Raw genomic sequence first — 21,534 nt, forward strand, 5'->3', positions numbered from 1 at the left:
CCATGCAACGGGGTGAGGATTGCTGCATTCTTTGGCTGTGCTTGAAAAATTATGGGAAGCTCACCATTTCCCCCTAAAACATGATCTATTGTGGCAAAATTGCACCTGAAATATATAAATGTAGCCACATGTGTGATTGTGACCTGTGTATTCCCTTTCCCGATAATGGCAACTATTTTTAATAGCTTTGTGCTGAGCTGCATAATAGGGGGAAAACTTTAATTTAGTTAAGTGACAATAACAAATAATATACAGATCTATGGTATTTGTTAAAGGGATGCTCATGTGTTTTTCTTTATATCCCCCTCTAATTAATGTTACTAAAACCATCCAGGCCGCAAGAAAAAAAAAATCTAGAAAAAATATTAGTAGCTAAATGATATATGACCAAGTAACTCTAAGGGGGTGTGTGTGTGTGTGTGTGTGTGTGTGTGTGTGTGTGTGTGTTTAAATAAATGTAATTGAAACCCCTCCCTTTGGTGGCTATGGCACTATTGAGTATCTTAGCACTAATGGTATTAGACATATGCATTGCCAGATCCTCGTTAGATTAACCCTTTCCTATCAGTATTATTCCTTGAAGAAAATAAAATGCTATTGTTTCCCTGTTTAGCTATTTGGCTACACTATGGTCACACACACACCAGAGCAGCTGAGAAGAAGGTACATATGGTAGGGAATTCAGTTATTTTTCAGAAAGAGGCAGCCGTTTTGCCATGGGCACTAAACATTTGAAATCAAAACAATATGAAATGGGGAGCTATTTAAAATATGGCGAATTGGTCACTTGCGTTCAGAGTGCAAACTGATACCTCCAATAATACATTGTTGACCTAAGAATATCTTTGGGTTGTACAGTTGGATGCCATTGTGATCAGTGTTACCCAGTGATTCTGTCACAAATCTCTGCGGCTGCTCTTTCCACACAATTATTATGGTAGTGTGGCTGGATTTCACGCTGTTGTGAAATGATAGAATCATACAATAGAATTGTAGAGTTGGACGTTCACCCAGAGGGTCATCTAGTCCAACCCCCCTGCAATACAAGAATCTCAACTTTCTAAGATTGATAAATTATTTGAAAATAATATGCAACAAAAGAAATATGAAGTCTGAACTATTTTCATAGCGAGGTGAACATAAAGCTTGGCTTAAAGCAATATATACTCCGGATTGTATTCAAAACTTCAAGTAGTGCTGGGATATTCCTCTTATTTTATTTTAAATTTTAGGATTACCTCCTCACCCGCTTGCTTCTCAGCACAGCTCCTACAGTGGCTTTCAAAAGAAATAAAACATGAATTAAAAGCACATAAAATTCATAAAAACACTGCAACAGTAAAAACTTAATGAAAATAAGCATCAGAGAGTACTAAAATCATTAGATAGAGTTTCTAGTTCAAGAACAACCTAATCAGGAGGGAAAGGCCTGCTTTTGGTTTCTCCAGTTAACAAAAAAGCGCAACAATCTACTCTTGATTCTTCCTTGTTGGCCTAAATATAATCCAGTTTCTTCTAAATTGCCTGATTGTAGTGTTGTTTTTCTGTGTTATAATTTTATTTTCTGTAATTTTACTAGCCAACAAATTACTTTACTTTCTTTAACTAATTAAACTAATTTTCCTTTATCTGTTATTCTTCTTGATCTTCCTCCTTCATTGCTATTGATCATTTGTTCATTGAACGGTATCCTTGTTTTTGCAGTCATTATGTTCTCTTGTTTTCATCTTTCGAAGTGTAGTAATTCCATTAGAACCTGTGCTCCTCCAGATGTTGAACTCCAACTCTAATGCCAGCCTAGGCAACAACCATGAATGATGGGAGTTATAATAAAACAATGTAGGTTCTCCATCTCTGAGTTAATAGTTCTTTTCCTTCAACCTCCCACCTCACCAACCAATATATGAGAGTATCTCAAATTTCTGTTTAGGCCGGGAGGGTGGGATTCACCTAGGAATTGTAGTCCTAAAACATGTGAAGGACCGAGTTTGGGAATGCCTGAAACCAGTCGCATCCGTAGAAGCCCTGGGTACAGACTTCTGCTTGCACAACAAGGCTTTCTCTTTCTCCTCCTTCTCCCTGCATGCCCCTAAATTGGCTCAGGCAGGGGTCAGGAGAACCCCAGATCAGACCAAAGGGAAAAGATTTAGTCTTTTTGCCTTAATTATCAGGTCTATCGTGACAGTATCCCAAATAATAATAACAAAGTTGAAGAGGCGTCACCTCTTGCACAAGAGAGTAGTATTACCGGTAGTAGGCTCAGGGAAACACCACAGTTTGCAGAAATAGGTTTTTTTTAAAAAACCTACTAATTATTATTTTATTATTTATTAAATTTATACACTACCCTTCATCTGAAAATCTCAGGGTGGTTCACAATATAAAGGAAGGTAAGCCCCAGAATTGCCCATTGAGGACTCTGTCTGCCCAGTGGCCACAGATTGCTGACTGGTGGTGGTAGTGGAATGGAGCGCCCTGGGAAAGGGTATGGCTGGCTGGCTGGCTAAAGCACTGCAACATTTTTGCTGCACATTCCACTCATTCTTTTCTATCTCTGATCTGTTGTCTTTTCTTATTAATCTTTTGCTGCTTCCTCATAGCCGTCTGCTCATTGTTTGAAGCCAATGTGGTGTAGTGGTTAAGAGCGGTAGACTCCTAATCTGGGGAACCGGGTTCATGTCTCTGCTCCTCCACATGCAGCTGCTGGGTGACCTTGGGCTAGTCACACTTCTTTGAAGTCTCTCAGCCCCACCCACCTCACAGAATGTTTGTTGTGGGGGAGGAAGGGAAAGGAGAATGTTAGCCGCTTTGAGACTCCTTAGGGTAGTGATAAAGCGGGATATCAAATCCAAACTCTTCTTCTATTGTTTCTTTGTTTATGGGTGGTGTTAGCACCTCTTGTTTTGCCACAAGCTGCAGAACTTGCCATTTAATTTCTTCCCTTTCTTCCCCTTTTCATTGTTTGCTTATTTATCATTAAAATATTTGTGTTTCGCAAACTCATATAGAAAACATCTAAGCAGTGTACAGCAAATAAGAAATATAGGAGAGCAGAAACTTTCATAAGTCAGTCACATAACAAACATTTATACAACTGAAAAGGCCCATCGACACAAGAAAACCTTCAAAAGGCAACTCAGAATAACAAGCATGGATTTCCACCAGGAGCACATCCCACATTGCTGGCCCAGCCACACTCAGTGCCCCCTTTCCTCTAGATGCCAAGTGGGCCTTGTTCACACGGGGGACAGATAACAGGATTCCTCCAGCAATGATTGAGCTGCCACCGAAGGGCTCAGGCAGTCTTTAAGGTATCCTGGTCCTTTCTTTTGTTGATTCTACTTGTACCTCTCAGTGGGTTCTCTAACTTGGTCCTGGTTGGATTATCTGCCATATTACTCTTTCTGGCTGTGGTACTCTACAGCTTGCATTGAATGCAGTGGCCTTGACTTCTGAGTAAATATACAAAGGGTTATGCTACAAATATACATAGGTATTCCTAGTTAAACTTCTTGTTTGCAGTCTCTCACCCCTTTTATTTTTATGCATGTAAATATGATCATGATTCTTTGCTTTTCTCTCTTTTTCACACGGAGTTCCTGTTCACAAGAATCTGTTGCTTCGTATGAATTCATTCTATCTCCTGCTTATCTTTGATATCTCTATATACCCCGATTTAGTCTTTGCATTCTTCCGTTTTTGTTGTTGCTGCTTGTTAAACCCTGTATCTGTTTCTCAGTTTCGTATCTTTATGCTCTGTACTTTTATTACATCTTATCAATGGAACTCCTTACCAGCTGATATTCATTTAATTAGATCTCTTCCTCCTTTTTAAAAAAAGCTGTAGCCTACAGTTGCAACTATACTTAAAACGACAGATTAGTAATTATGATTTTAGGCCTTTTTAAAACATATTAATATTAGACTTGGGGTGGGGAAGGGGACAGGTTGGCAACACAGCATTGAGTTTAAACTCTGCTCCTCCTGTATCATTTTCCAGATTCAAATTGCACTCCCTGAAGCTGTTACTTGCTCTGCATGGGACTTTGTGGTACCTACATGGTTCATCTCTTTGTGGGGAAGGCTTCAGGAAAATGTGGTTTCATTAGAGGAATATCATGAGGAAGTACACCCCCATCCCCTCAACACAGTCCTAATCCAATCTGGAGGGTCCCACAATTGCTAGGTCCTTTAAACATACATACATACATACATACATACATACATACATACATACATACATACATACATATCCTTGTTTATCTTGATCACAGATCTCCCTGTTGAGTTGCACCCTGCCTTTAATTGTGTTTGGCTTCCTTCCCTGTGTTTCCTTGTTGTTTTGTTGTTGTCTAATTTAGATTATGAACCCATTGAGTAGGGCTGTTGCTTTATGGGTTTTGTACGGCACCTCATTTTTAGGCACTTCACAACTAACAATACTTATTATAAGAAGAGTCATCTTCATCAGCCTCCTGAAAGTTGACCAAGAAGAAGAAGACTTCCCTTGGCAGGGACTGCCTAAATGCTAGAAGCCTTACCCAGAAGTCTCTGCTCCTAGATGACATCTCTTTTTATCTGCCAGATGGCAGAACCTCCATGGAAGTGCCTGGGTCATGGGGGTGGATATATAGGAACCCTACGTTTCTGATGTTTTCAAGCGGCCAAGCTGTTGCTTTTTGGGGTGTTGCTTTTAAGAACATGGGATTTAAAAATAATCTATAAAACTTTCAATAATTACAAGAGAGGCTGCATAACTGAGCTGTCTTTGTATATTTGTAAAGTAACTTTCTTTTTAAAAAAAGCAGACAGAAAGTGCTTGCTAACCATTTAAAATCAGTATTGAACAGTTTGGTACCTTGTGCTCTCCACATCTAATCATCTGGGACTGGCAGGATTTATAACACCACTAATGCATAACAGTGGCTTGGTGGGGGAAAGTTTAGTTTCTTTCTTTTCCCTTTTTTAATACCCCTCTGCTTTTTTCAAAGTTTAGTGAATGGTGGTTTTTACAAGGAAGCAAAAAAATGTATTGAAATTATCTTGGTGTGCTCTCTTAAGACTTGCTCATTCTCTCAGCTTCATGAAAGCTGAAACCCGGTATTTAAACAACCACATTGCATCTACTGTAAATACACCATCTGATTTCATTTTTGATAAAGTAAAAAGTTCTATAGAAATACATATTTTAAAATTTCTGTTTGGTCCCATCCCATGTAGTACAGTAGGTTCTGAGCTAGGTAATGAGGGTGACTCAGTCCAAGGCCACCTCCTACATTACTGAAAGTTTATCATCACCTATTACAGCTTGTAAGGAAATCTTAAGCTCTTAAGGAAATCAGCCCTGAGTGCTCACTGGAAGGACAGATCCTGAAGCTGAGGCTCCAAACTTTGGCCACCTCATGAGAAGAGAAGACTCCCTGGAAAGGACCCTGATGTTGGGAAAGACTGAGGGCACAAGGAGAAGGGGATGACAGAGGACGAGATGGTTGGACAGTGTTCCCGAAGCTACGAACATGAGTCTGACCAAACTGCGGGAGGCAGTGGAAGACAGGAGTACCTGGCGTGCTCTGGTCCATAGGCTCACGAAGAGTCGGACACGACTAAACAACAACAACAACATTACAGCTTGTGAGCCCAGCAGCCTATCTTCTTATAAGCTTAGTATTATTATTATTAGCTGAACTGTGGAGATAATTTCTTTGGGTTAATTCCAATGAAGTCAGTGTGGGACAAGAACAATTTCTGTGAATAGAACAAAACTTCTCATTCTCCCCCACAACCAGTGTGCCCACCTCATCTCCCCCAGATCTGCTCTGGAGAGTTGGGGAAACCACAGATCAGATTGGAGGGAGGTGGGGGAGCAAAGCTCTACCCACACAGCGGCTTTGTGGACTGCAACCCCTCTCCCCCATCCCTGTGGAAAGTTGGGGATACTGGGGAGGGATGTATTACTATTACTCCCAGTATGAACAGGCTATTTCCTTTCATATGAAATCCCTTTACTCCTCCCACCACAACACGACCAGACTTCAACTGAACATAGTTTCTTCTTTTTGTACCAACTGAGAAACTATGCTTACCAGCTTGGGAGCAAGCCAGGGTATTAAGACAGCTTTAAATCATGGTTTAACTTGTATTAAAGCTTGTAACCATAGTTTCCAAGTTTGAATGGAATGGGAAACTCTGGTTAATTACAGACTTCCTGGTTTAATCAGATCTCACATAAAGGGAGGGCCTGTTTGGCGCTAATTGATTAAGCCATGATAAAATCATCCAAAGTAGCTCATTGCATGATAGTGCATAGTTGCTTGTTCTTCTCTCACCATTCCTTTAGTGGTTAGGATATTGGACCAGGACCTGAGAGACCAGGGCTCAAATCCTCACTCGTGAATCTCACTGGGTGACCCCGAGCCAGTGATAGCCTCTCAGCCTAACCTCCCTCGCAGGGTTGTTGTGAGAATTAAATGGGAAGGTGGAGAACCATATATGCTACCTTGAGGTCCTTAGGGTAAGGTTACCAGATGTCCCCGTTTCCCAGGGGCAGTCCCCAGATTTACAAATCAGTCCCCATACAAAATCCATTGAAGTTTAAAAGTGTCCCCGGATTCATTGAAAAAAAATCTGGTAACCTTACCTTAGAGTACGGGTGGGAAATAAATGCATTGAGTGAATGAATGAATGAATGAATGAATGAATACTCCAGTGTCTTAAGTGTGCATTTTACGTCAGGACAAATTAAGTGCACCAAGTAAAACATAGTGTGGGGGAGCGGACCAGAAATGTGTATATGCATGTTGTATCTGTCATGAAGAATAGCTAGAAAGTGTTTGTAGCAATTGTGCAACTATATTCCCCACAGAAATCACAATTGCAAGAAACTATGCTTGAAGATCTTGAATAATTGCATTTTCCCAGGTACAAAAGATTGTGGCTCAAATGGTTGGAATATGTAATATCTCTTCAAGCAAAGTGCATTTGTGAAGGATCACATACAGCTTGTGCAGAACAAACATGAAACTAATTCATAGTTTGCTGTGCCTCCAACATTTCTCTGATGAAAATAGGGACGTTCCATTCCATTATGATAATTTTTAATATTTATACCCCACACATCTTACTGGGTTGCCCCAGCCACTCTGAGCAGCTTCCAACATGTATAAAAGCATAAGAAAACTTTAAACTTTTTTTTAAAAAAACTTCCCTATACATGATTGCCTTCAGGTGGCTCAGGGTTCAGATAATTCCATACCCTCCAACATTTCTCCAATGAAAATAGGGACATCCTAAGGAAACTTGGGATATACAGTACTGTAATCAAACTTGAAACCGGGATGGCTTCTCTAAATCAGGGATCTCCCTGGAAAATAGGGACACTTGGAGGGTCTGCAATGATCTGATTATATGCAAAGGCCCTGGGATACTTTGACTGCATGCATCTCCTTCCCAAAGATACCAGTTTGGCTTCTCTTGGTTCTTTGTATTCTGTATCTTTAAAACCAGCATTAGCAGGCAGTTCATTTCATTCCTTGATTTATAACTGAGTGTATGTAAGGGGGGAGGGGAAAGAGAGAGAGAGCTCTCCAGCATTCACTCTCTGCTGAATTGCAGTTCTCCATAGTCCTACAACATCTGCAAATATTTACAGAGATAACAATATCCAGAGGTCTGGCCTTTCTTTCTTTTTTTGCTTTGTTTTTTCCTAAGAGAAGGTAGAAAATGAATCTTGAGCTAGGCTGTAAAAGGTAGAAGGCGGGGGCAGTTTGGTGATGGGGCACCAGAAGAGAGGGGGTTGTTTTTTATATCCAAGCAAGGCAGTTTTAGTGGCCCCAGGGTAGCAGACAGGAAGTAGCAAATGTTTTCAGATGCTTGTTGTTGCCGTTTCTCGGCCAGCCCCAAGCCACCAGCTCCTCCCACTGCTGCATAACAAGTTGAAAGAAAGAGCATGCAGCACTTTTGCAGAGATGCTTGCCTTCACTGTAGATCTGCAGTTATATTATCCAGAGATACCTGTCATGAGCATTACTCTTGCAAGCTAATGTGGCCATGAGGATTCAATTTACTGCTGTGTGTCATTTGCCAACAAAATGCTTTGCAAAGTCTTGAATTTCCTGGGAGTGTCATACAATTTCTCGCTTTTTTTTTTTTTTGCAGCATGCACTCAGCTGTTGTTCCAGCACACCCCTGTCTTCCAGTACACACACGCACACACACACGCACACACACAATGCATCTTGGAAGTGGATTAAATTAACCACTGGGATTCCCTGCCCAAACCATTATTTTTTGATCTCCTGTGGGGAAAAGTGTGTGTTTAAAGCGGGCGTTATCATATAAAGGACTGTGGGTGTCTTGATGCTTAGATGAATGCCCTTCCAACGCCAGTCGCTTTCGTTTAAAGAATTAGGGAAAGCTCTGCTGCTGTGAATTGCAATAACCTACTTGCTAATCAGTTTTGTTTAAAAGCAGAAATTGATTTTCGACCCCTTTTTAATTAAAACTGGTAATTTGAGTGGAATCATTCTAATGTCTCTCCAGGAGGCACAGGAGAACATTTTCTGAGTCTAAAGAAAGGGTCTTCATGCTTGAGATGATACACTTGAGTGTGGGCATGCTTGAATCTCTTTGCAACTTCCTGGATATGGGCAGAGGGACATTCTGGAAATGAGGTTTCCCCTACCTGGGATCTTGGAGGCAAGAAGTAGAAAATGACTTACTTGGAGGTGGGGACCCCCTGCTCTTAGCCTGTTCCTGCCTAGGGCTACTAGGCAATTCTGGGCAGCAATTTCTACTTAGCTCTGCATCGGCACGCATCTTATCTTAGCTAATTTTCTTCGTTTTGTTTTTAGCTTCTTGGTTCTTCCTCTGTCTCTTAGCTACTCTCCCTTGGTTTTTTTTAGTCAAGTAGCAGGAAGTACTTTAGTTATCTCGGTGTGGCTTCTGGGCCTGAGATGTTGGCTTAAGGAGAGGGGCACTTTCTCCTGGAACTGCAGAAATTGCTCAGTGTAGGTCTAACTCCTCTCTCCTAGAAGAAACATGATGTGAAGGTCCAACTCACAATAGATGCCATGGGAACTGCATGGATATCCATTTCTTCACCATCACATGGCAGCAGGAATGGAGGAGCCTCACTGCCATTTTGCTTCCATCTTCCCAACAGAATACAGTGGAACCTTGGTTTATGAACACCTCGGTTTACGAATTTTCTGTTTATGAACGCCGCGGACCCATCTGGAACGGATTAATCCACTTTCCATTACTTTCAATGGGAAAGTTCGCTTCAGTTTATGAACAGACTTCTGGAACCAATTGTGTTCATAAACCGAGGTACCACTGTACAGATTCTGAAGCTGCAATGGAATTCCCACTTGGGGACCAAAACCACTAGCCATTTCTCACACTGTATTCTCTCCTAAAAATACATTGCTGATGATGACTAAGGTATACCTAAATTTGACATCCTTGTGGCTGCCTTCTCTTCTGTGGAAAAACTAATAACTGAAGAAAGGAATTGGCTCTCAGAGCTTTGAAGCTAAGGTTATAACCATCCAGGTTTCAAAAGTTGTTTTCATCTTTTGCTCAAGCAGCCTTGCTGTGTGCCAGCCTTATCCTCCAGAGGTTTTCAACTACAGCTCCCATCGGCCCCAAGCAGCATGGCCAAAAGCCAAGGACGATGGTTCAGCAACATCTGGGGAGCACCAGGGTGGTAGAGTCCTTTCCGACTCTCCAATTCTTTGATTATATTATTCATAGGTGGTTAGGAGAGGGCATGGCCCAAGATAGATGCGAGAACATGTTTGAAAGCTTATTTGCAGAAAACCAAGGCGTCAAGGTCTGGAACTCTTTTTGTTTCCTATAAGTTGGGATCCTTTGAGGTCAGAGTTTTGAAGGCTTTCTAAATACATTAATACTTAATATATTAAGTATTCCTTAATACTTCCTCTTACGTATTAGGGAACATACACATTAGTGGCTTAAAATGCAGTACGGTCATTTACCCCCTGCTGTGTTTCAAGTCGCATTTGCTGTTACTGTACACACTTGTGAGGGGGTGGAGATGTCTTCATCCAATAGGCATTATGAGATTTTGTTCCCTGCGACTGCAAACCTCTGTCATCTGCACATGTGCAACAGCTAGACTGAACTGTGCATACTTCATTGTAACTGCAACCTGCATTTTCAAATTAGATAGAAGCTGGTTCGAGGGGAAACACACCAAACAACAGTCTTTCTCAACAAACTACAGAATTGTGGCCACCATCAAGTAAACTCTGCTTCAGACACCAGCGGGAGCGCACAGAGTAAATGACAATGTGTGTTTAGCCTTTGTTTGGCCTGTGGGTCATCTGGTGAGTGGTCCCTAAAAAGCAGCTTTTTGTCGAATGCTGCTTATGACAACAGGGTCATAGAATCGTGGAGTTGGAAGGGACCCTGAGGGTCACCTAGTCCAACCCCCTGCAATGCAGGAATCTCAGCTAGATCATACATGACAGGTGGCCATCCCAACCTCTGCTTAAAAACCTCCAAGGAAGAGGATCCACCACCTCCCAAGGGTGACCGTTCCATGGTCATCTATAAAACGTTGCTTCCTGGACTCCAGCTTTTGTATACCACTTCCGAGATGTGCCTCTATCTTGTTTCTGGATAAGAGCAGACGGACATTACACCCCACCCTTTCTGGTTTCCAGCTGGTTTGGGTTTCTAAGGAATATCGCTTATTCTTCAACTAATTGTCTGTTTTTATGTTCTTTGTATACTGTCTTAGTTTCATGATGTTAGCCGCCGTGAGCCTGGCTCTGGCAGGGAGGGCGGGGTACAAATATAATTATTATTCTTATTATTCTTATTATTATTAGCTCTGTTTTGTTGGTTCTCTAGTTTCAAATTCCAATTCTAAGCTTTTGTTGTATCAGTCCTGAGAAGGAGGGAGCCCCGTTCTGTGTTTCCAGTTCCCAGGCTTCTAGGAAAGATGATGTACCTCTTTCAGAATGCCACTGTTCTCAGATTGTAAGGTCTGTGGGAACAGGGGTTGCCTCCCCATCCTGCTTATGCAACTCTCCCAAGTGCTATGTATCATGATGGTGCTCCAGAAAGGGGATACACCACGAAAGGCAAAATCTCCTTTTTGCTTTGACTCAAAGGGTTGTGGTTTCTTCGGGGAGGGCAGTGTGCTGCTGATAATGCCAAGGTTGCAGGTTCAGTCCCTGTATGGGACAACTGCATATCCCTCCATTGCAGGGGGGGGGGTATAAATGGCTCTCTTAAACTGTGGTAAAGAAATAGAGAACAGGCCATGAAATCACTTTGTCCCTTGCCTTAACCTCCCTCCTGTCTAAAACAAATTTGTCCTACCCACCTTGATCTTAGTTTTAAGCATTATTTTGGTATCAACATTATGTGGTGATTGAGGCTGGCCTCTCAACAAGGATTAAAAAAGTGCATAATCCTGTGACTTGCTCCTGGTTAAGAAAGGTCTTTCATTGTCTTTTTATTATTTTTGTGGGTTTTTTCTTTCTATTTTTTCTTCACTCTTTTATATAAAATGATTGAGAACTATTTATAAATAAGATAGCTAAGATGTAACCTTATGATGTTTAGTTAAGATCTTGGAAATGTTATGAGCTAACTATAAAAGGAGGGTAAGCAGGGCAAGTGAAGAATATTGAAGAAATAAGATGTGATGATATTGTTTTATACTTTTGTATTTTTCCTTTTTTTGTTTTAAATTTTTTGTCTTTTCTTCTCTTTTTTTTCTTTTTTCTTTATGTAAAATCCAATAAAAATAATTTAAAAAAAGAAAGGTCTTTCATTATGTCTGCAGGCATTAATGCAGAAATAACACATCTGTGTTACTACTCTATGGAATCAATATGTCGTTCCATGATGGAAGAAAGGCAGGGTAAATATAAGGAAATAAATACTTCATTCTATATTGGCCATGTTCATTAACGGAGACTAGTGGGCACTTCAGCAATGGTAAATCTGTGATGTCTACTTAATTGATGAAGGTTGGCACTGGCTTCTTAAAATCCTGAGGTTCATCTCTCAACATTTATTTTGTGGAGAGGCAGGATTCCTGGTTTAGGCAAGGTTGTTTTAGACTTATGTTTTAGTCTTTAATTATTTCAATATAGGAGAACCACAAAATAATTTGCTCATAACTTCATGTAAGGAGAGGTTGATAACTGAAGGCAGAGAAGCTTATACATTATAGCAGTATAAGCTTTTTATACATTATAGCAGTATAAGGCAAGTAAGATCAGAGCTGAAGGTTTTGAAAGGGATTATTGGCATAAGTTTCATATGGAACTTTTATTCTTGTGTTTGGTGAATATCTGTGAGAATGTAAATTCTGCTGTGAACTTGCTGTTCTGTAGTTGCAGTGAAGTACAGTGGTACCTCGGTTTATGAACCGGTTCCGGAAGTCTGGTTCCGGAAGTCTGTTCATAAACTGAAGCGTTCATAAACTGAAGCGAACTTTCCCATTGAAAGTAATGGAAAGTGGATTAATCTGTTCCAGACGGTCCGCGGAGTACTTAAACTGAAGCGTTCATAAACTGAAGCGAACTTTCCCATTGAAAGTAATGGAAAGTGGATTAATCTGTTCCAGACGGTCCGCGGAGTACTTAAACTGAAGCGTTCATAAACTGAAGCAAACTTTCCCATTGAAAGTAATGGAAAGTGGATTAATCTGTTCCAGACGGTCCGCGGAGTACTTAACCTGAAGCGTACTTAACCCGAAGCATGGGTGTAATTGGTTCTGGAAGTCTGTTCATAAACTGAAGCGTTCATAAACTGAAGCGAACTTTCCCATTGAAAGTAATGGAAAGTGGATTAATCCATTCCAGATGGGTCCGCGGTATTCGTAAACCAAAAATTCATAAACCGAGGTGCTCATAAACCAAGGTTCAAGTGTAGTGGAAACAGCGTTAACTATTCTTAACTTCCATGAGGTGTTGTCCCCCCCCCCCCCGGTCCTATGATCATTTTATCTTAAGAACGAATTTACTTGATTGTTGCCATTAATGAATGTATGTGAAGTAGTTGGGTAGTCGCTCTGAGCTTTCCAAAAACGGTTCTTATTTGGAACTGCTGGATTTCCTTTAGTACTTGGCTAATGATACAGTTGGGAAAGATAATGGTTTTGTCGTTTTCTTTTCACTACCCTTTTCAATTAACAGCAGATTATTTCTGCTTGCAAACTACAGTGTGTCAGAAAAAGAAGTTATCTCTTTAGGTGACATGGGTGAAGCAAAGGACTGTAATCCTTTAGGTTATGTCTTTAGTAGAAAATATTCCATGTTCTCACACTTCTTATAGGGGAAACTAGCATGGGGTAATGCAGGGGTTCCCAACAAAATTTTCTCGATGACCCCTCATCGAGCCGCTATTGTGACAAGGACCCCCATTAATTCCTAATCCTAAAATTAAAAAGTGAGAGCCAAATTAAGAGTCTTTTTATATTTTATATTTATACGTTTTTTACAGTTACAACAGAGTACTCCATCAGTATACAGTTAGTTTTAATTTTCAGTTCTTAATGAGATGAACGACTTTTTAACCAACGGTCCATTTTTAACTACGCGAACTGTAGCTTCTGCGAAAAACAACGCTTTGTTTACAAACACTACTGTTTTGCAAAGAGGCAGCGCGCACCAGGGAGGAAGGAGGGGAATGGAGAACATAGGGTATCTGCGCAGTAGCGCACATATGAAGCTGACGCGCACAAAGCATCTTGGGGAGGTGAGCGTTAGTAGAATGCGCGCGCTGCCTCTAGGCAAAACAGTAGTGTTTGTAAAGCGCCACCTAACGGCATACAGCAGAACTACTGCCTCTATCTAATTCTAGTTTTGCGCTAGACTCTGCTCATGCAGGAAGCGGCCAAAACAAAAAATCTGTTATCATACGAAATATATTTAATATATTTTTTATTCTAATAGCATCTTGCGGACCCCTCTGGCATAGCTCGCGGACCCCTGGGGGTCCGCGGACCACCTGTTGGGAACCACTGGGGTAATGGATAGCATTGGACTTCAACCAGAGAGATTCATTTCGCAGTGAGCTTTGCACCAAACTCCTCTCCTCTGTATGTACATTGCCCTGAGCTCAGTGTAAGAAAGGTGGGATTAAGATGTGAATAAAATAAACTTGCATATAAACCATGCTATAAAATAAATTAGGTTGATGAAATGGGGTGATTCTTTTGTTCCAGGGAGACTTAGCTACATGGCTTCTTGGTCAAAGCTACTTCAAATATGATGCTAATAGACCTAAAATAAGAGTTTCTTTCTGAGGTTACCATTGACATGTTTGATAGAAATGTGGGAGCCATGAAGCAAGGCATTTCAGAGGTACATGTTAATATATCTGGGACAAGGAGCAATTGTTATGCATTTGAATGAATCCAACCCAGGTTCTAGGCTAAGTTCTGTTATGTTGCTGTTGCCTATAACCCCAGTGCTGACTTTTCCTGTTCTAAAAGGACCTTGATGGTTCCCATCCTCCTCTATCATGAAAATCATTCCCACGCCTCATTGGGATTCTGCAGTCACAGAGACCTTGACACTGTTCTTCCAGACAGAGTGGGAATGTTAAGCTCTGAGCATAGAGGCGATCAGAGAGGGTTTAGGCAGTCTCAATGGCTGAAAGCAAGCTACCATCGATAGCTGCAACAATTGCCATTTCGTTGGGTTGGGTTGGGCATCACTGACAACCTCATACATATAATTTCTCAGTAGAAGTTTCATTTAAAGTGGGAGTTTCTTTGGTCTACAGTAGAAGATAAAGTATTTGCTTGAAGGTAGCACAATTACGGCAGCGGTCACGGAGTGCTGTGACCGAAGCATCTCAAAGCAGCTTACTTTTTCTGTTCCAATTTAAATTGTGCAAACTTTATGTGTTTATCATCCCAGAGACCATTTTCAGTTGACTTTAAAATAATGGTATTACTTGCAGTATGCTCCTGAAACTCCTTCCTTTAATTGTGTGTAATTGAAAAAGTTGTTTTTTTTATTTTCTGTAACCTAAAGAGGTACAAGGACTTTTTGTGGTTTTGGGGAGGGGTCAAAGCACATGATAAGCTAGTGCTGAGAACAAATTCTCCTTGCTGCACAGTGATTGTGTCTCAAAAGTTGATTTTGGTTACCCATGCATTTCAAAATACTTGATAGCAGGGGTCTAATTCTCTGCTTTTAAGTATTTGAAAGGGGGGGAAGCTACATTTGAAACATACTTCATAAAAGGTAAAGGGACCCCTGACCGTTCGGTCCAGTCGCGGACGACTCTGGGGTTGCGGCGCTCATCTCGCTTTACAGGCCGAGGGAGCCGGTGTACAGCTTCCAGGTCATGTGGCCAGCATGACTAAGCCGCTTCTGGCGAACCAGAGCAGCGCACGAAAACGTTGTTTACCTTCCCGCCGGAGTGGAACCTATTTATCTACTTGCACTTTGACGTGCTTTCAAACTTCTAGGTTGGCAGGAGCTGGGACTGAGCAACGGGAGCTCACCCCATCGCAAGGATTCAAACCACTATATCCACTATTTTCATGTATTTTGTATATACCGTAGATATCAGTACTAGAGAAAAAAATACCCTGTGATAAGCAACCCTTAATTCTCAGTTAAAGGAGTTAATGAGTAAGTATTAGCACCCTATGTACAATGGATCTTATTAATGCAAAGGAAAATCAGTTTACACGATCCCGTAAATATAACCTGGAGGATCAGCAGAGTGTCTGCTTCTGTTTAGAGCTCTGTTTGCATCTTTCAGTGTTAACTCTTTAACAATTTCTCCCCCTCTTTTATTTACATTGCACTCAAGTTTCCCTAGTACAAAAGATTTGCAGGTGCAAATATGTCCTGCCTTCATTAACTTCCCCTCCCCTTTTAAATTTATGTGATTTCAATTTTCCTTCCCTGTACTGTTAATTAGGGGATCCTCTAATCAGTACCATTATCACAGTGGTATTCATGTTTAGGAAAGCTGCTAAACAAATGCTTGCAAAATTGCTAAATGGCTAATTAATGTCTGTTAATTAAGAAAATTGCTCATGGTAACAAACCGTGCCATTGCTGGCAGCAGCTAGAAGGCGAACACTTGTTGAAATTACTAACATGGCAGGTATAGAACATCTGTTCCTCTGCTTTTCCTGAAGTGTGTAGCTGATTCTCATAATGTACTTACAAGTCTTGTTTGCTTTCCAGACCAATTACAATTTTGTGTTTGTTTGAGAGAGAGAAAATTACACAGGGAACATGTGTACATCATAGTACGAATTTGGTTATTCATGTTCAAAAGCACACTTTTTTGAAATAAACTTCTTGTTTTCCGGGATTCCAGGAATGGAGGGAATTAAAATGATGTTCGATCCTACAGCCCTGCGTTGCAGGGTTGAAACTATACAAATGAATCTTTTTCTTCTCAGGCGCATATAAGTCCGTCCCCTCCCCCCCAAAGGTGAAATCATATCTGCATGCAAGATTAATTGTTGCCTCAATAGATAGTTAATCTTGGTGAAGGACCGCAGTTCTGGTCTCAAAAATGTGACACTATAGTCTTGTGTGTATAAATGATTTAAACACGTTATTGCTGCTGCTACAAACTTCCTAGAATTGGAAGTCTAGGTAAAGCACGGAAACATGTTATTAAGCATTTTTTTATTATTATCATCATAAACCTTCTTGTTAACTTTCTCTTGTACTAAATTCTTGACCCAAGTGGCAAATGAAAACGCAGAAAAGTACTATTGCTAGTCTAATAGGACTATATTGTGGGTGAGCTGGTTTTGTATGTGTTCAAGCACTTATCCAAATGCATTTAATAGTGCAGGCTTGTGGAAGACTGAAACAGTACAGGCTTTTTGTTCAGCTTGCATAAGTTGTATTGCCCAGACCCATATCATGATCCATACAGCCAATGCAGATTTGCATTTTGTTTTGTTTTAGTTTTGTTTTTTGTTTACCCAAATCTGCTGAATAACGTAATTTGAATAAAGCGTGCCCGAACGCGGGCAGATGCCAGGGCACAGTTGGCGGGCATGTTGCATTTCTGCGACGCCATGTGTGCAATTTCCAGTGTGAAACTAGACAAGGCAGGCTTCCCCCACCCCCACTCCAGATATTTTGGAGACTTTTTGTGTTAATTGAGATCACAGTTTGCATTTATTAAGGTTCAGCAATGAAAATGTTTGCTCTCGGGTTATGTGCTGCCACACATTGCACCTATTTTAGTCTGTCCGCACAGCAGTGAAATTCCAGCACTGAGCAGCCGTTCCAGCGTTCGATTCACTAGCGATCCCATCATAAATGTCAGAGGGCACAAGCTGTGTCGCTCGCTCAGAATTAACAACTCATTTGATGTGCTTTGACAGTTATTGGTTCTTTGCCCCCCCGCCCCCAATTTCTATTTCTTTTGGAAGTTTGCGATGTTCAGAAACAAAACATTCATTCCCTGTGAAGATTCGCCAGCTTCTCCTGTTAAAGCCAGCTCTTTTCCTGCACATTCATGTGCCTGACCTATAACCACCTTCTGCTATCTAACCTCACAGGGACCGCCTGGCTCTCAGCCCTCGCCACACGCACAGCCTCCACCTCACAACCCCAACAGCATGATGGGACCCCACAGTCAGGTAAAGACATCGCAGGGCACTGCTGTGATATGTGTGTTCTGTGTGAACTCTCGAAGCATGTGGGAGCCACACCCTTCCGCTAACTTAACCAGTGAGCAGCTCCAGGGTAGTTTGCGGAGCGCTGTGAATTTACATCCACTCAGGATCCCGGGACCCCAAAATCGTTTTCATTCCACCTCATCTCACCTCCGCTAGGAAGTCTGTTCCTCTTGGCTGCATTTGTTCCATTGACATCAGATTACAAAGTAGCTTTCTCGATTTTCAGACATGCTAATTTACATACAAATACCTTTTTTTTAAATCCTCCCCCCCAACCCCAAACAGCATTAAGACAATCATTGTACGGTTTAAGTGCTTGTTTTCACTACTTGTCATTGAAATGTTTTAAACTCTTCCCCTCCTCAAACCGCACTTTCATTTAGCAATCTGTTTTTTTAAAGTATCTTAATATTCGCTTGGTACTTTCACTTGTGCTAATTTTAATTCTTGTCAAAAATTACTAAACCACCCTAACCTTAAACAAATAAATAAAGCGCAACAAATGTCAAAGACTTAAGAGTCTAAATATTTCTTATTTATCAGCAGGGTTTGGGGGGGTTTTGTTTCTTTTTTTTAAAAAAAATGCTTCTGTGTGTATATGTGTCAAGTCTAATTACAAGTTGAATGGAATGCAGTATATTAAATCTTTCATTCATTTGGCCTGGAATTCACCTCAGAAATGTTCTGCTAATCAAATGCTCGGTTTGGGGAGTTTGTGTGTACGTGTGTAGAATAAGGGATATACAATCAATTTTGGTATTTTAAAGAGCACTTGTGAAGAAAGTGGTTACAATGTTTACTTCCTCTTTTGAGCGTTCATTGCCACTGAACTAATTTTATATGCTTACAGCCTTTTATGTCACCAAGATACGCAGGAGGTCCCCGGCCCCCAATCAGAATGGGAAATCAGGTATCGTATTTCTTCCGTATTCGCAGCTAAAGCACGATTGAGGCTTAACATGTTTATTCTTTCATTCATGTGCTTTTTAACACTGAGGTTGCAATGAGTTACCACACACAGACATACACACCTCATTTCTTAAAGGGGGAATAGTAAAACTCTCGGGTGATCTTTTGCCCACAAGATAATAAATGCATATATGTAGTGAACAGTGGGAGCTTGAGGGCAGAAGGATGTCCTGTCTGTAGCCAGCTTGTGGTTTGTAAGTGGAGTTCATGCAAACCAGATTGTAAGATGGAAGATTTACCAACTCCCTAAAAAATAAAAACATCTGCCATCCTATTGAGTGTCATGCTTTTCTGGCCTTTCTTAACCAAAGATCACACTAAATTCCTCTTTGAAATTGCTGTAGGAGGCTAGAGCATAACAAGAACTCTGCTGGATTAGACCAAAGGCTTATCTAGTTTCAGCATCCTGTTTCCCACAGCAGCCAACTAGAGATGCCTCTTGGGGAAACCCACAAGGAGGACATGAGGGCAGAAACTCTCCCTCCTGCTGCGGTTTCCCAGCAACTGGAATTCAGAGGCATTGTGCCTCCGTTCCTGGAGGTAGCATAAAGCCATCACGACTAGGTAGCCCTTGAAAGCTTTGTCCTCCATATATACTAACCACCTGCACATTTCCACAACAACAACAACAACAACAACAAGGAATCTTGTATGAAGTTTAAATTCCTTTTTATAACTGTGTGCTGCAGGATTAAATGTTTTTTTTTAATAATTGTGGTGTACATGTTGTTGTTGTTTAAAAAAATGTACATCCAATGCCATCACACTCACTTATGGCTTTTTAAGGGACCCATAAAGCTTTGCAGGAGTTTCACGGCACCTTTTATGCATCACATATTTTTAAGTTTTATATAAATATATCCATTTTGGGATACCAGTTCTCTATCTAAGTTACAGCAAACAACTTCTATTAAGTAGTGATGTTAAGAGGGATCTGGGCTATTTTTTAAAAAATATTTTAAAAAGAAAATGTCCAAAACGCAAACTTGCTTATAGCTACAGAGAGAGAGAAAATATCTGTCTTTTCTCTCCAGCTTTATCAAAATATTATGAAGTTGAAAGGATTTGTTGTCTAAGAAAAAAAGGAATGTTACCATTTCTACAAAACGTGTTAATACAAATGGCACCATCATAATCTGTTCACTTCTGTTAAGTAAGAAAGGAAGGGGAAACCCTATCACCCTTGTTGATGAAATGTCATCTGTGTTGGCAAACAGATAACTTTCTTTAACGCCGTGCATTTCCCAAATTGCACTGGCCTTAAAATTGCACTGGCATCAGTAGCATTTCATTCAAGGACCTTCACTGTGAGACTCAGGCTGCATATGGATGACAGCTTTTTTTTAGAAAATGAAGATATAGATTCATGAGGAATGGGGTATGCGCACATGGGCACCTGCAGGGAGGATAAGGAGAGTGTCACCCCGAACACCTGATAAGCCACCTTCCCTGGATTCCAACTTTTCATTACAAAAGAAGAGGAGGGGAAGCAAGTCTTCAGCCCTTGTTGAACCCAAAATATGAGGCAAAATATGCAGGTGCTACTCTGCTCATTTGTGGGTTTTTTTAAATAGCCTGTTCCTCTTTCTGTATTTTTAGCCAATGAATGAGGGCATAGCAATGACTGGTGTTTAGGAAAGCAGATCTAGCCAATTAGGCGAGAGAGAAATGGTATATTTAAGAAACTTCTTGGCTTATTTTAAAGCTTTTATGTTTTTCTCCAATGGGGAAGTCATTGTTGTTGAATTGGGGGGGGGAGTCAGGTACCTAGGCGTTTAGTGTAGCTGAGACTGGAGTAAAGGTACCCCAAACCAAAAGGTAGCAGCAAAGATGGAAGTTCATGATCTTTCTAACTCGGGTCTTATTTTGCACCCCCCAAAAAAGTGACACCCCGTGAGTTTGTAAACCATGGACTCAGCTATGCAGCTGCAAATGTGTTGTGAAGTACAATACACAATTGTGACACTAGATGGCAACTGTGAGCTATAGCAAATCCAATGCATTTTTCAAAACGGTTTTTTTTTTAAAGCAGCATTTTCACAAAAATTTTAACATGTGTGCAGATTCTACCCTAATCAAAACTTACCCTGCCAGTGCAGGTAAACTCCATCACTGTTATACCTATATAGCGTATGTTTATTTAGAAAAAAGTTAAATACAACTTTTCACTTCCAAAGTGGTCCCAAAGCAGTTTACAGTGAAAATAAATATAAACCTAGTGATAAAACAAAGCAGTTCACACATTAAAACCTGCAGCAGTGCAGTAATGCAGGCTATACTGTTCTAAAACTCCAGAGCAGATTCAACCAAGCCCTCCAAAAACCTGGGAGAGCAGTTGTTTATGTCAAAGGAGGCCCTGAATGGCATGGCTTCTAAGTGAAGGTGCCATTACTGATAAGGCCCTACCCTATATCCCCACACTGTGAACAAGAAGGAGCCCGCTGAGACAATCCAAAAGCCCAGGCTGGGTGGTGTGGGTAGAAGTGCTCCATAAGATACCTAGGTCCCCATCCATTGAGGGGCTTTTTAAGTTAGCTAGTCTCCGGTGTATGCATTTTCAATATGCTTGTGGTATATATGTGTGCTTGTGAAGGATGGTTATATTTAGCAGGTAACTGAACTAGATAAACACAGATGAACTTATGAACCAAACCTAGAAGAATACTTAGCATCAAAGGAGTTGCCACAGTCAGTTAGCCCACCCAAACACCTGGAGCTATTTTACCCTGGCTTTACGGCATGAAAAGCATGGTTTTTGAAAGCGCCCATGAACTATAGAAAAGGAGGCTTTTTTTCTGAAGACGGTCAGGCGAGGACAAAATTACAAATTGTGTCAGTAAGCCCATTTGGCATTTCTAGAAGACCGTCAACAACTGGGAGGAAATGACTGCTTAATCCAC

The 21,534-nt window shown here is 40.9% G+C and overlaps 1 protein-coding gene across 7 annotated transcripts in view; it reads left to right on the forward strand.

Moving 5' to 3' along the window:
- The window catches only part of SSBP3 (single stranded DNA binding protein 3), a 172,454-nt gene that overhangs the window by 132,267 nt on the left and 18,653 nt on the right, over positions 1 to 21,534 (forward strand). For 4 of the 7 annotated variants that reach the window (XM_088674032.1, XM_088674031.1, XM_035123053.3 and 1 more), the window contains exons 6-7: positions 17,546 to 17,626; positions 18,516 to 18,575. In XM_088674032.1, the coding sequence (XP_088530158.1) occupies positions 17,546 to 17,626; positions 18,516 to 18,575 (141 nt within the window). The remainder of the gene's footprint in view (positions 1 to 17,545; positions 17,627 to 18,515; positions 18,576 to 21,534) is intronic. The other 3 variants (XM_088674033.1, XM_035123055.3, XM_035123056.3) reach the window with 1 other exon arrangement.

This window comes from Zootoca vivipara, chromosome 7 (genome assembly GCF_965207765.1).
Source record: "Zootoca vivipara chromosome 7, rZooViv2.hap1.1, whole genome shotgun sequence".
Classification (NCBI taxonomy): domain Eukaryota; kingdom Metazoa; phylum Chordata; class Lepidosauria; order Squamata; family Lacertidae; genus Zootoca; species Zootoca vivipara.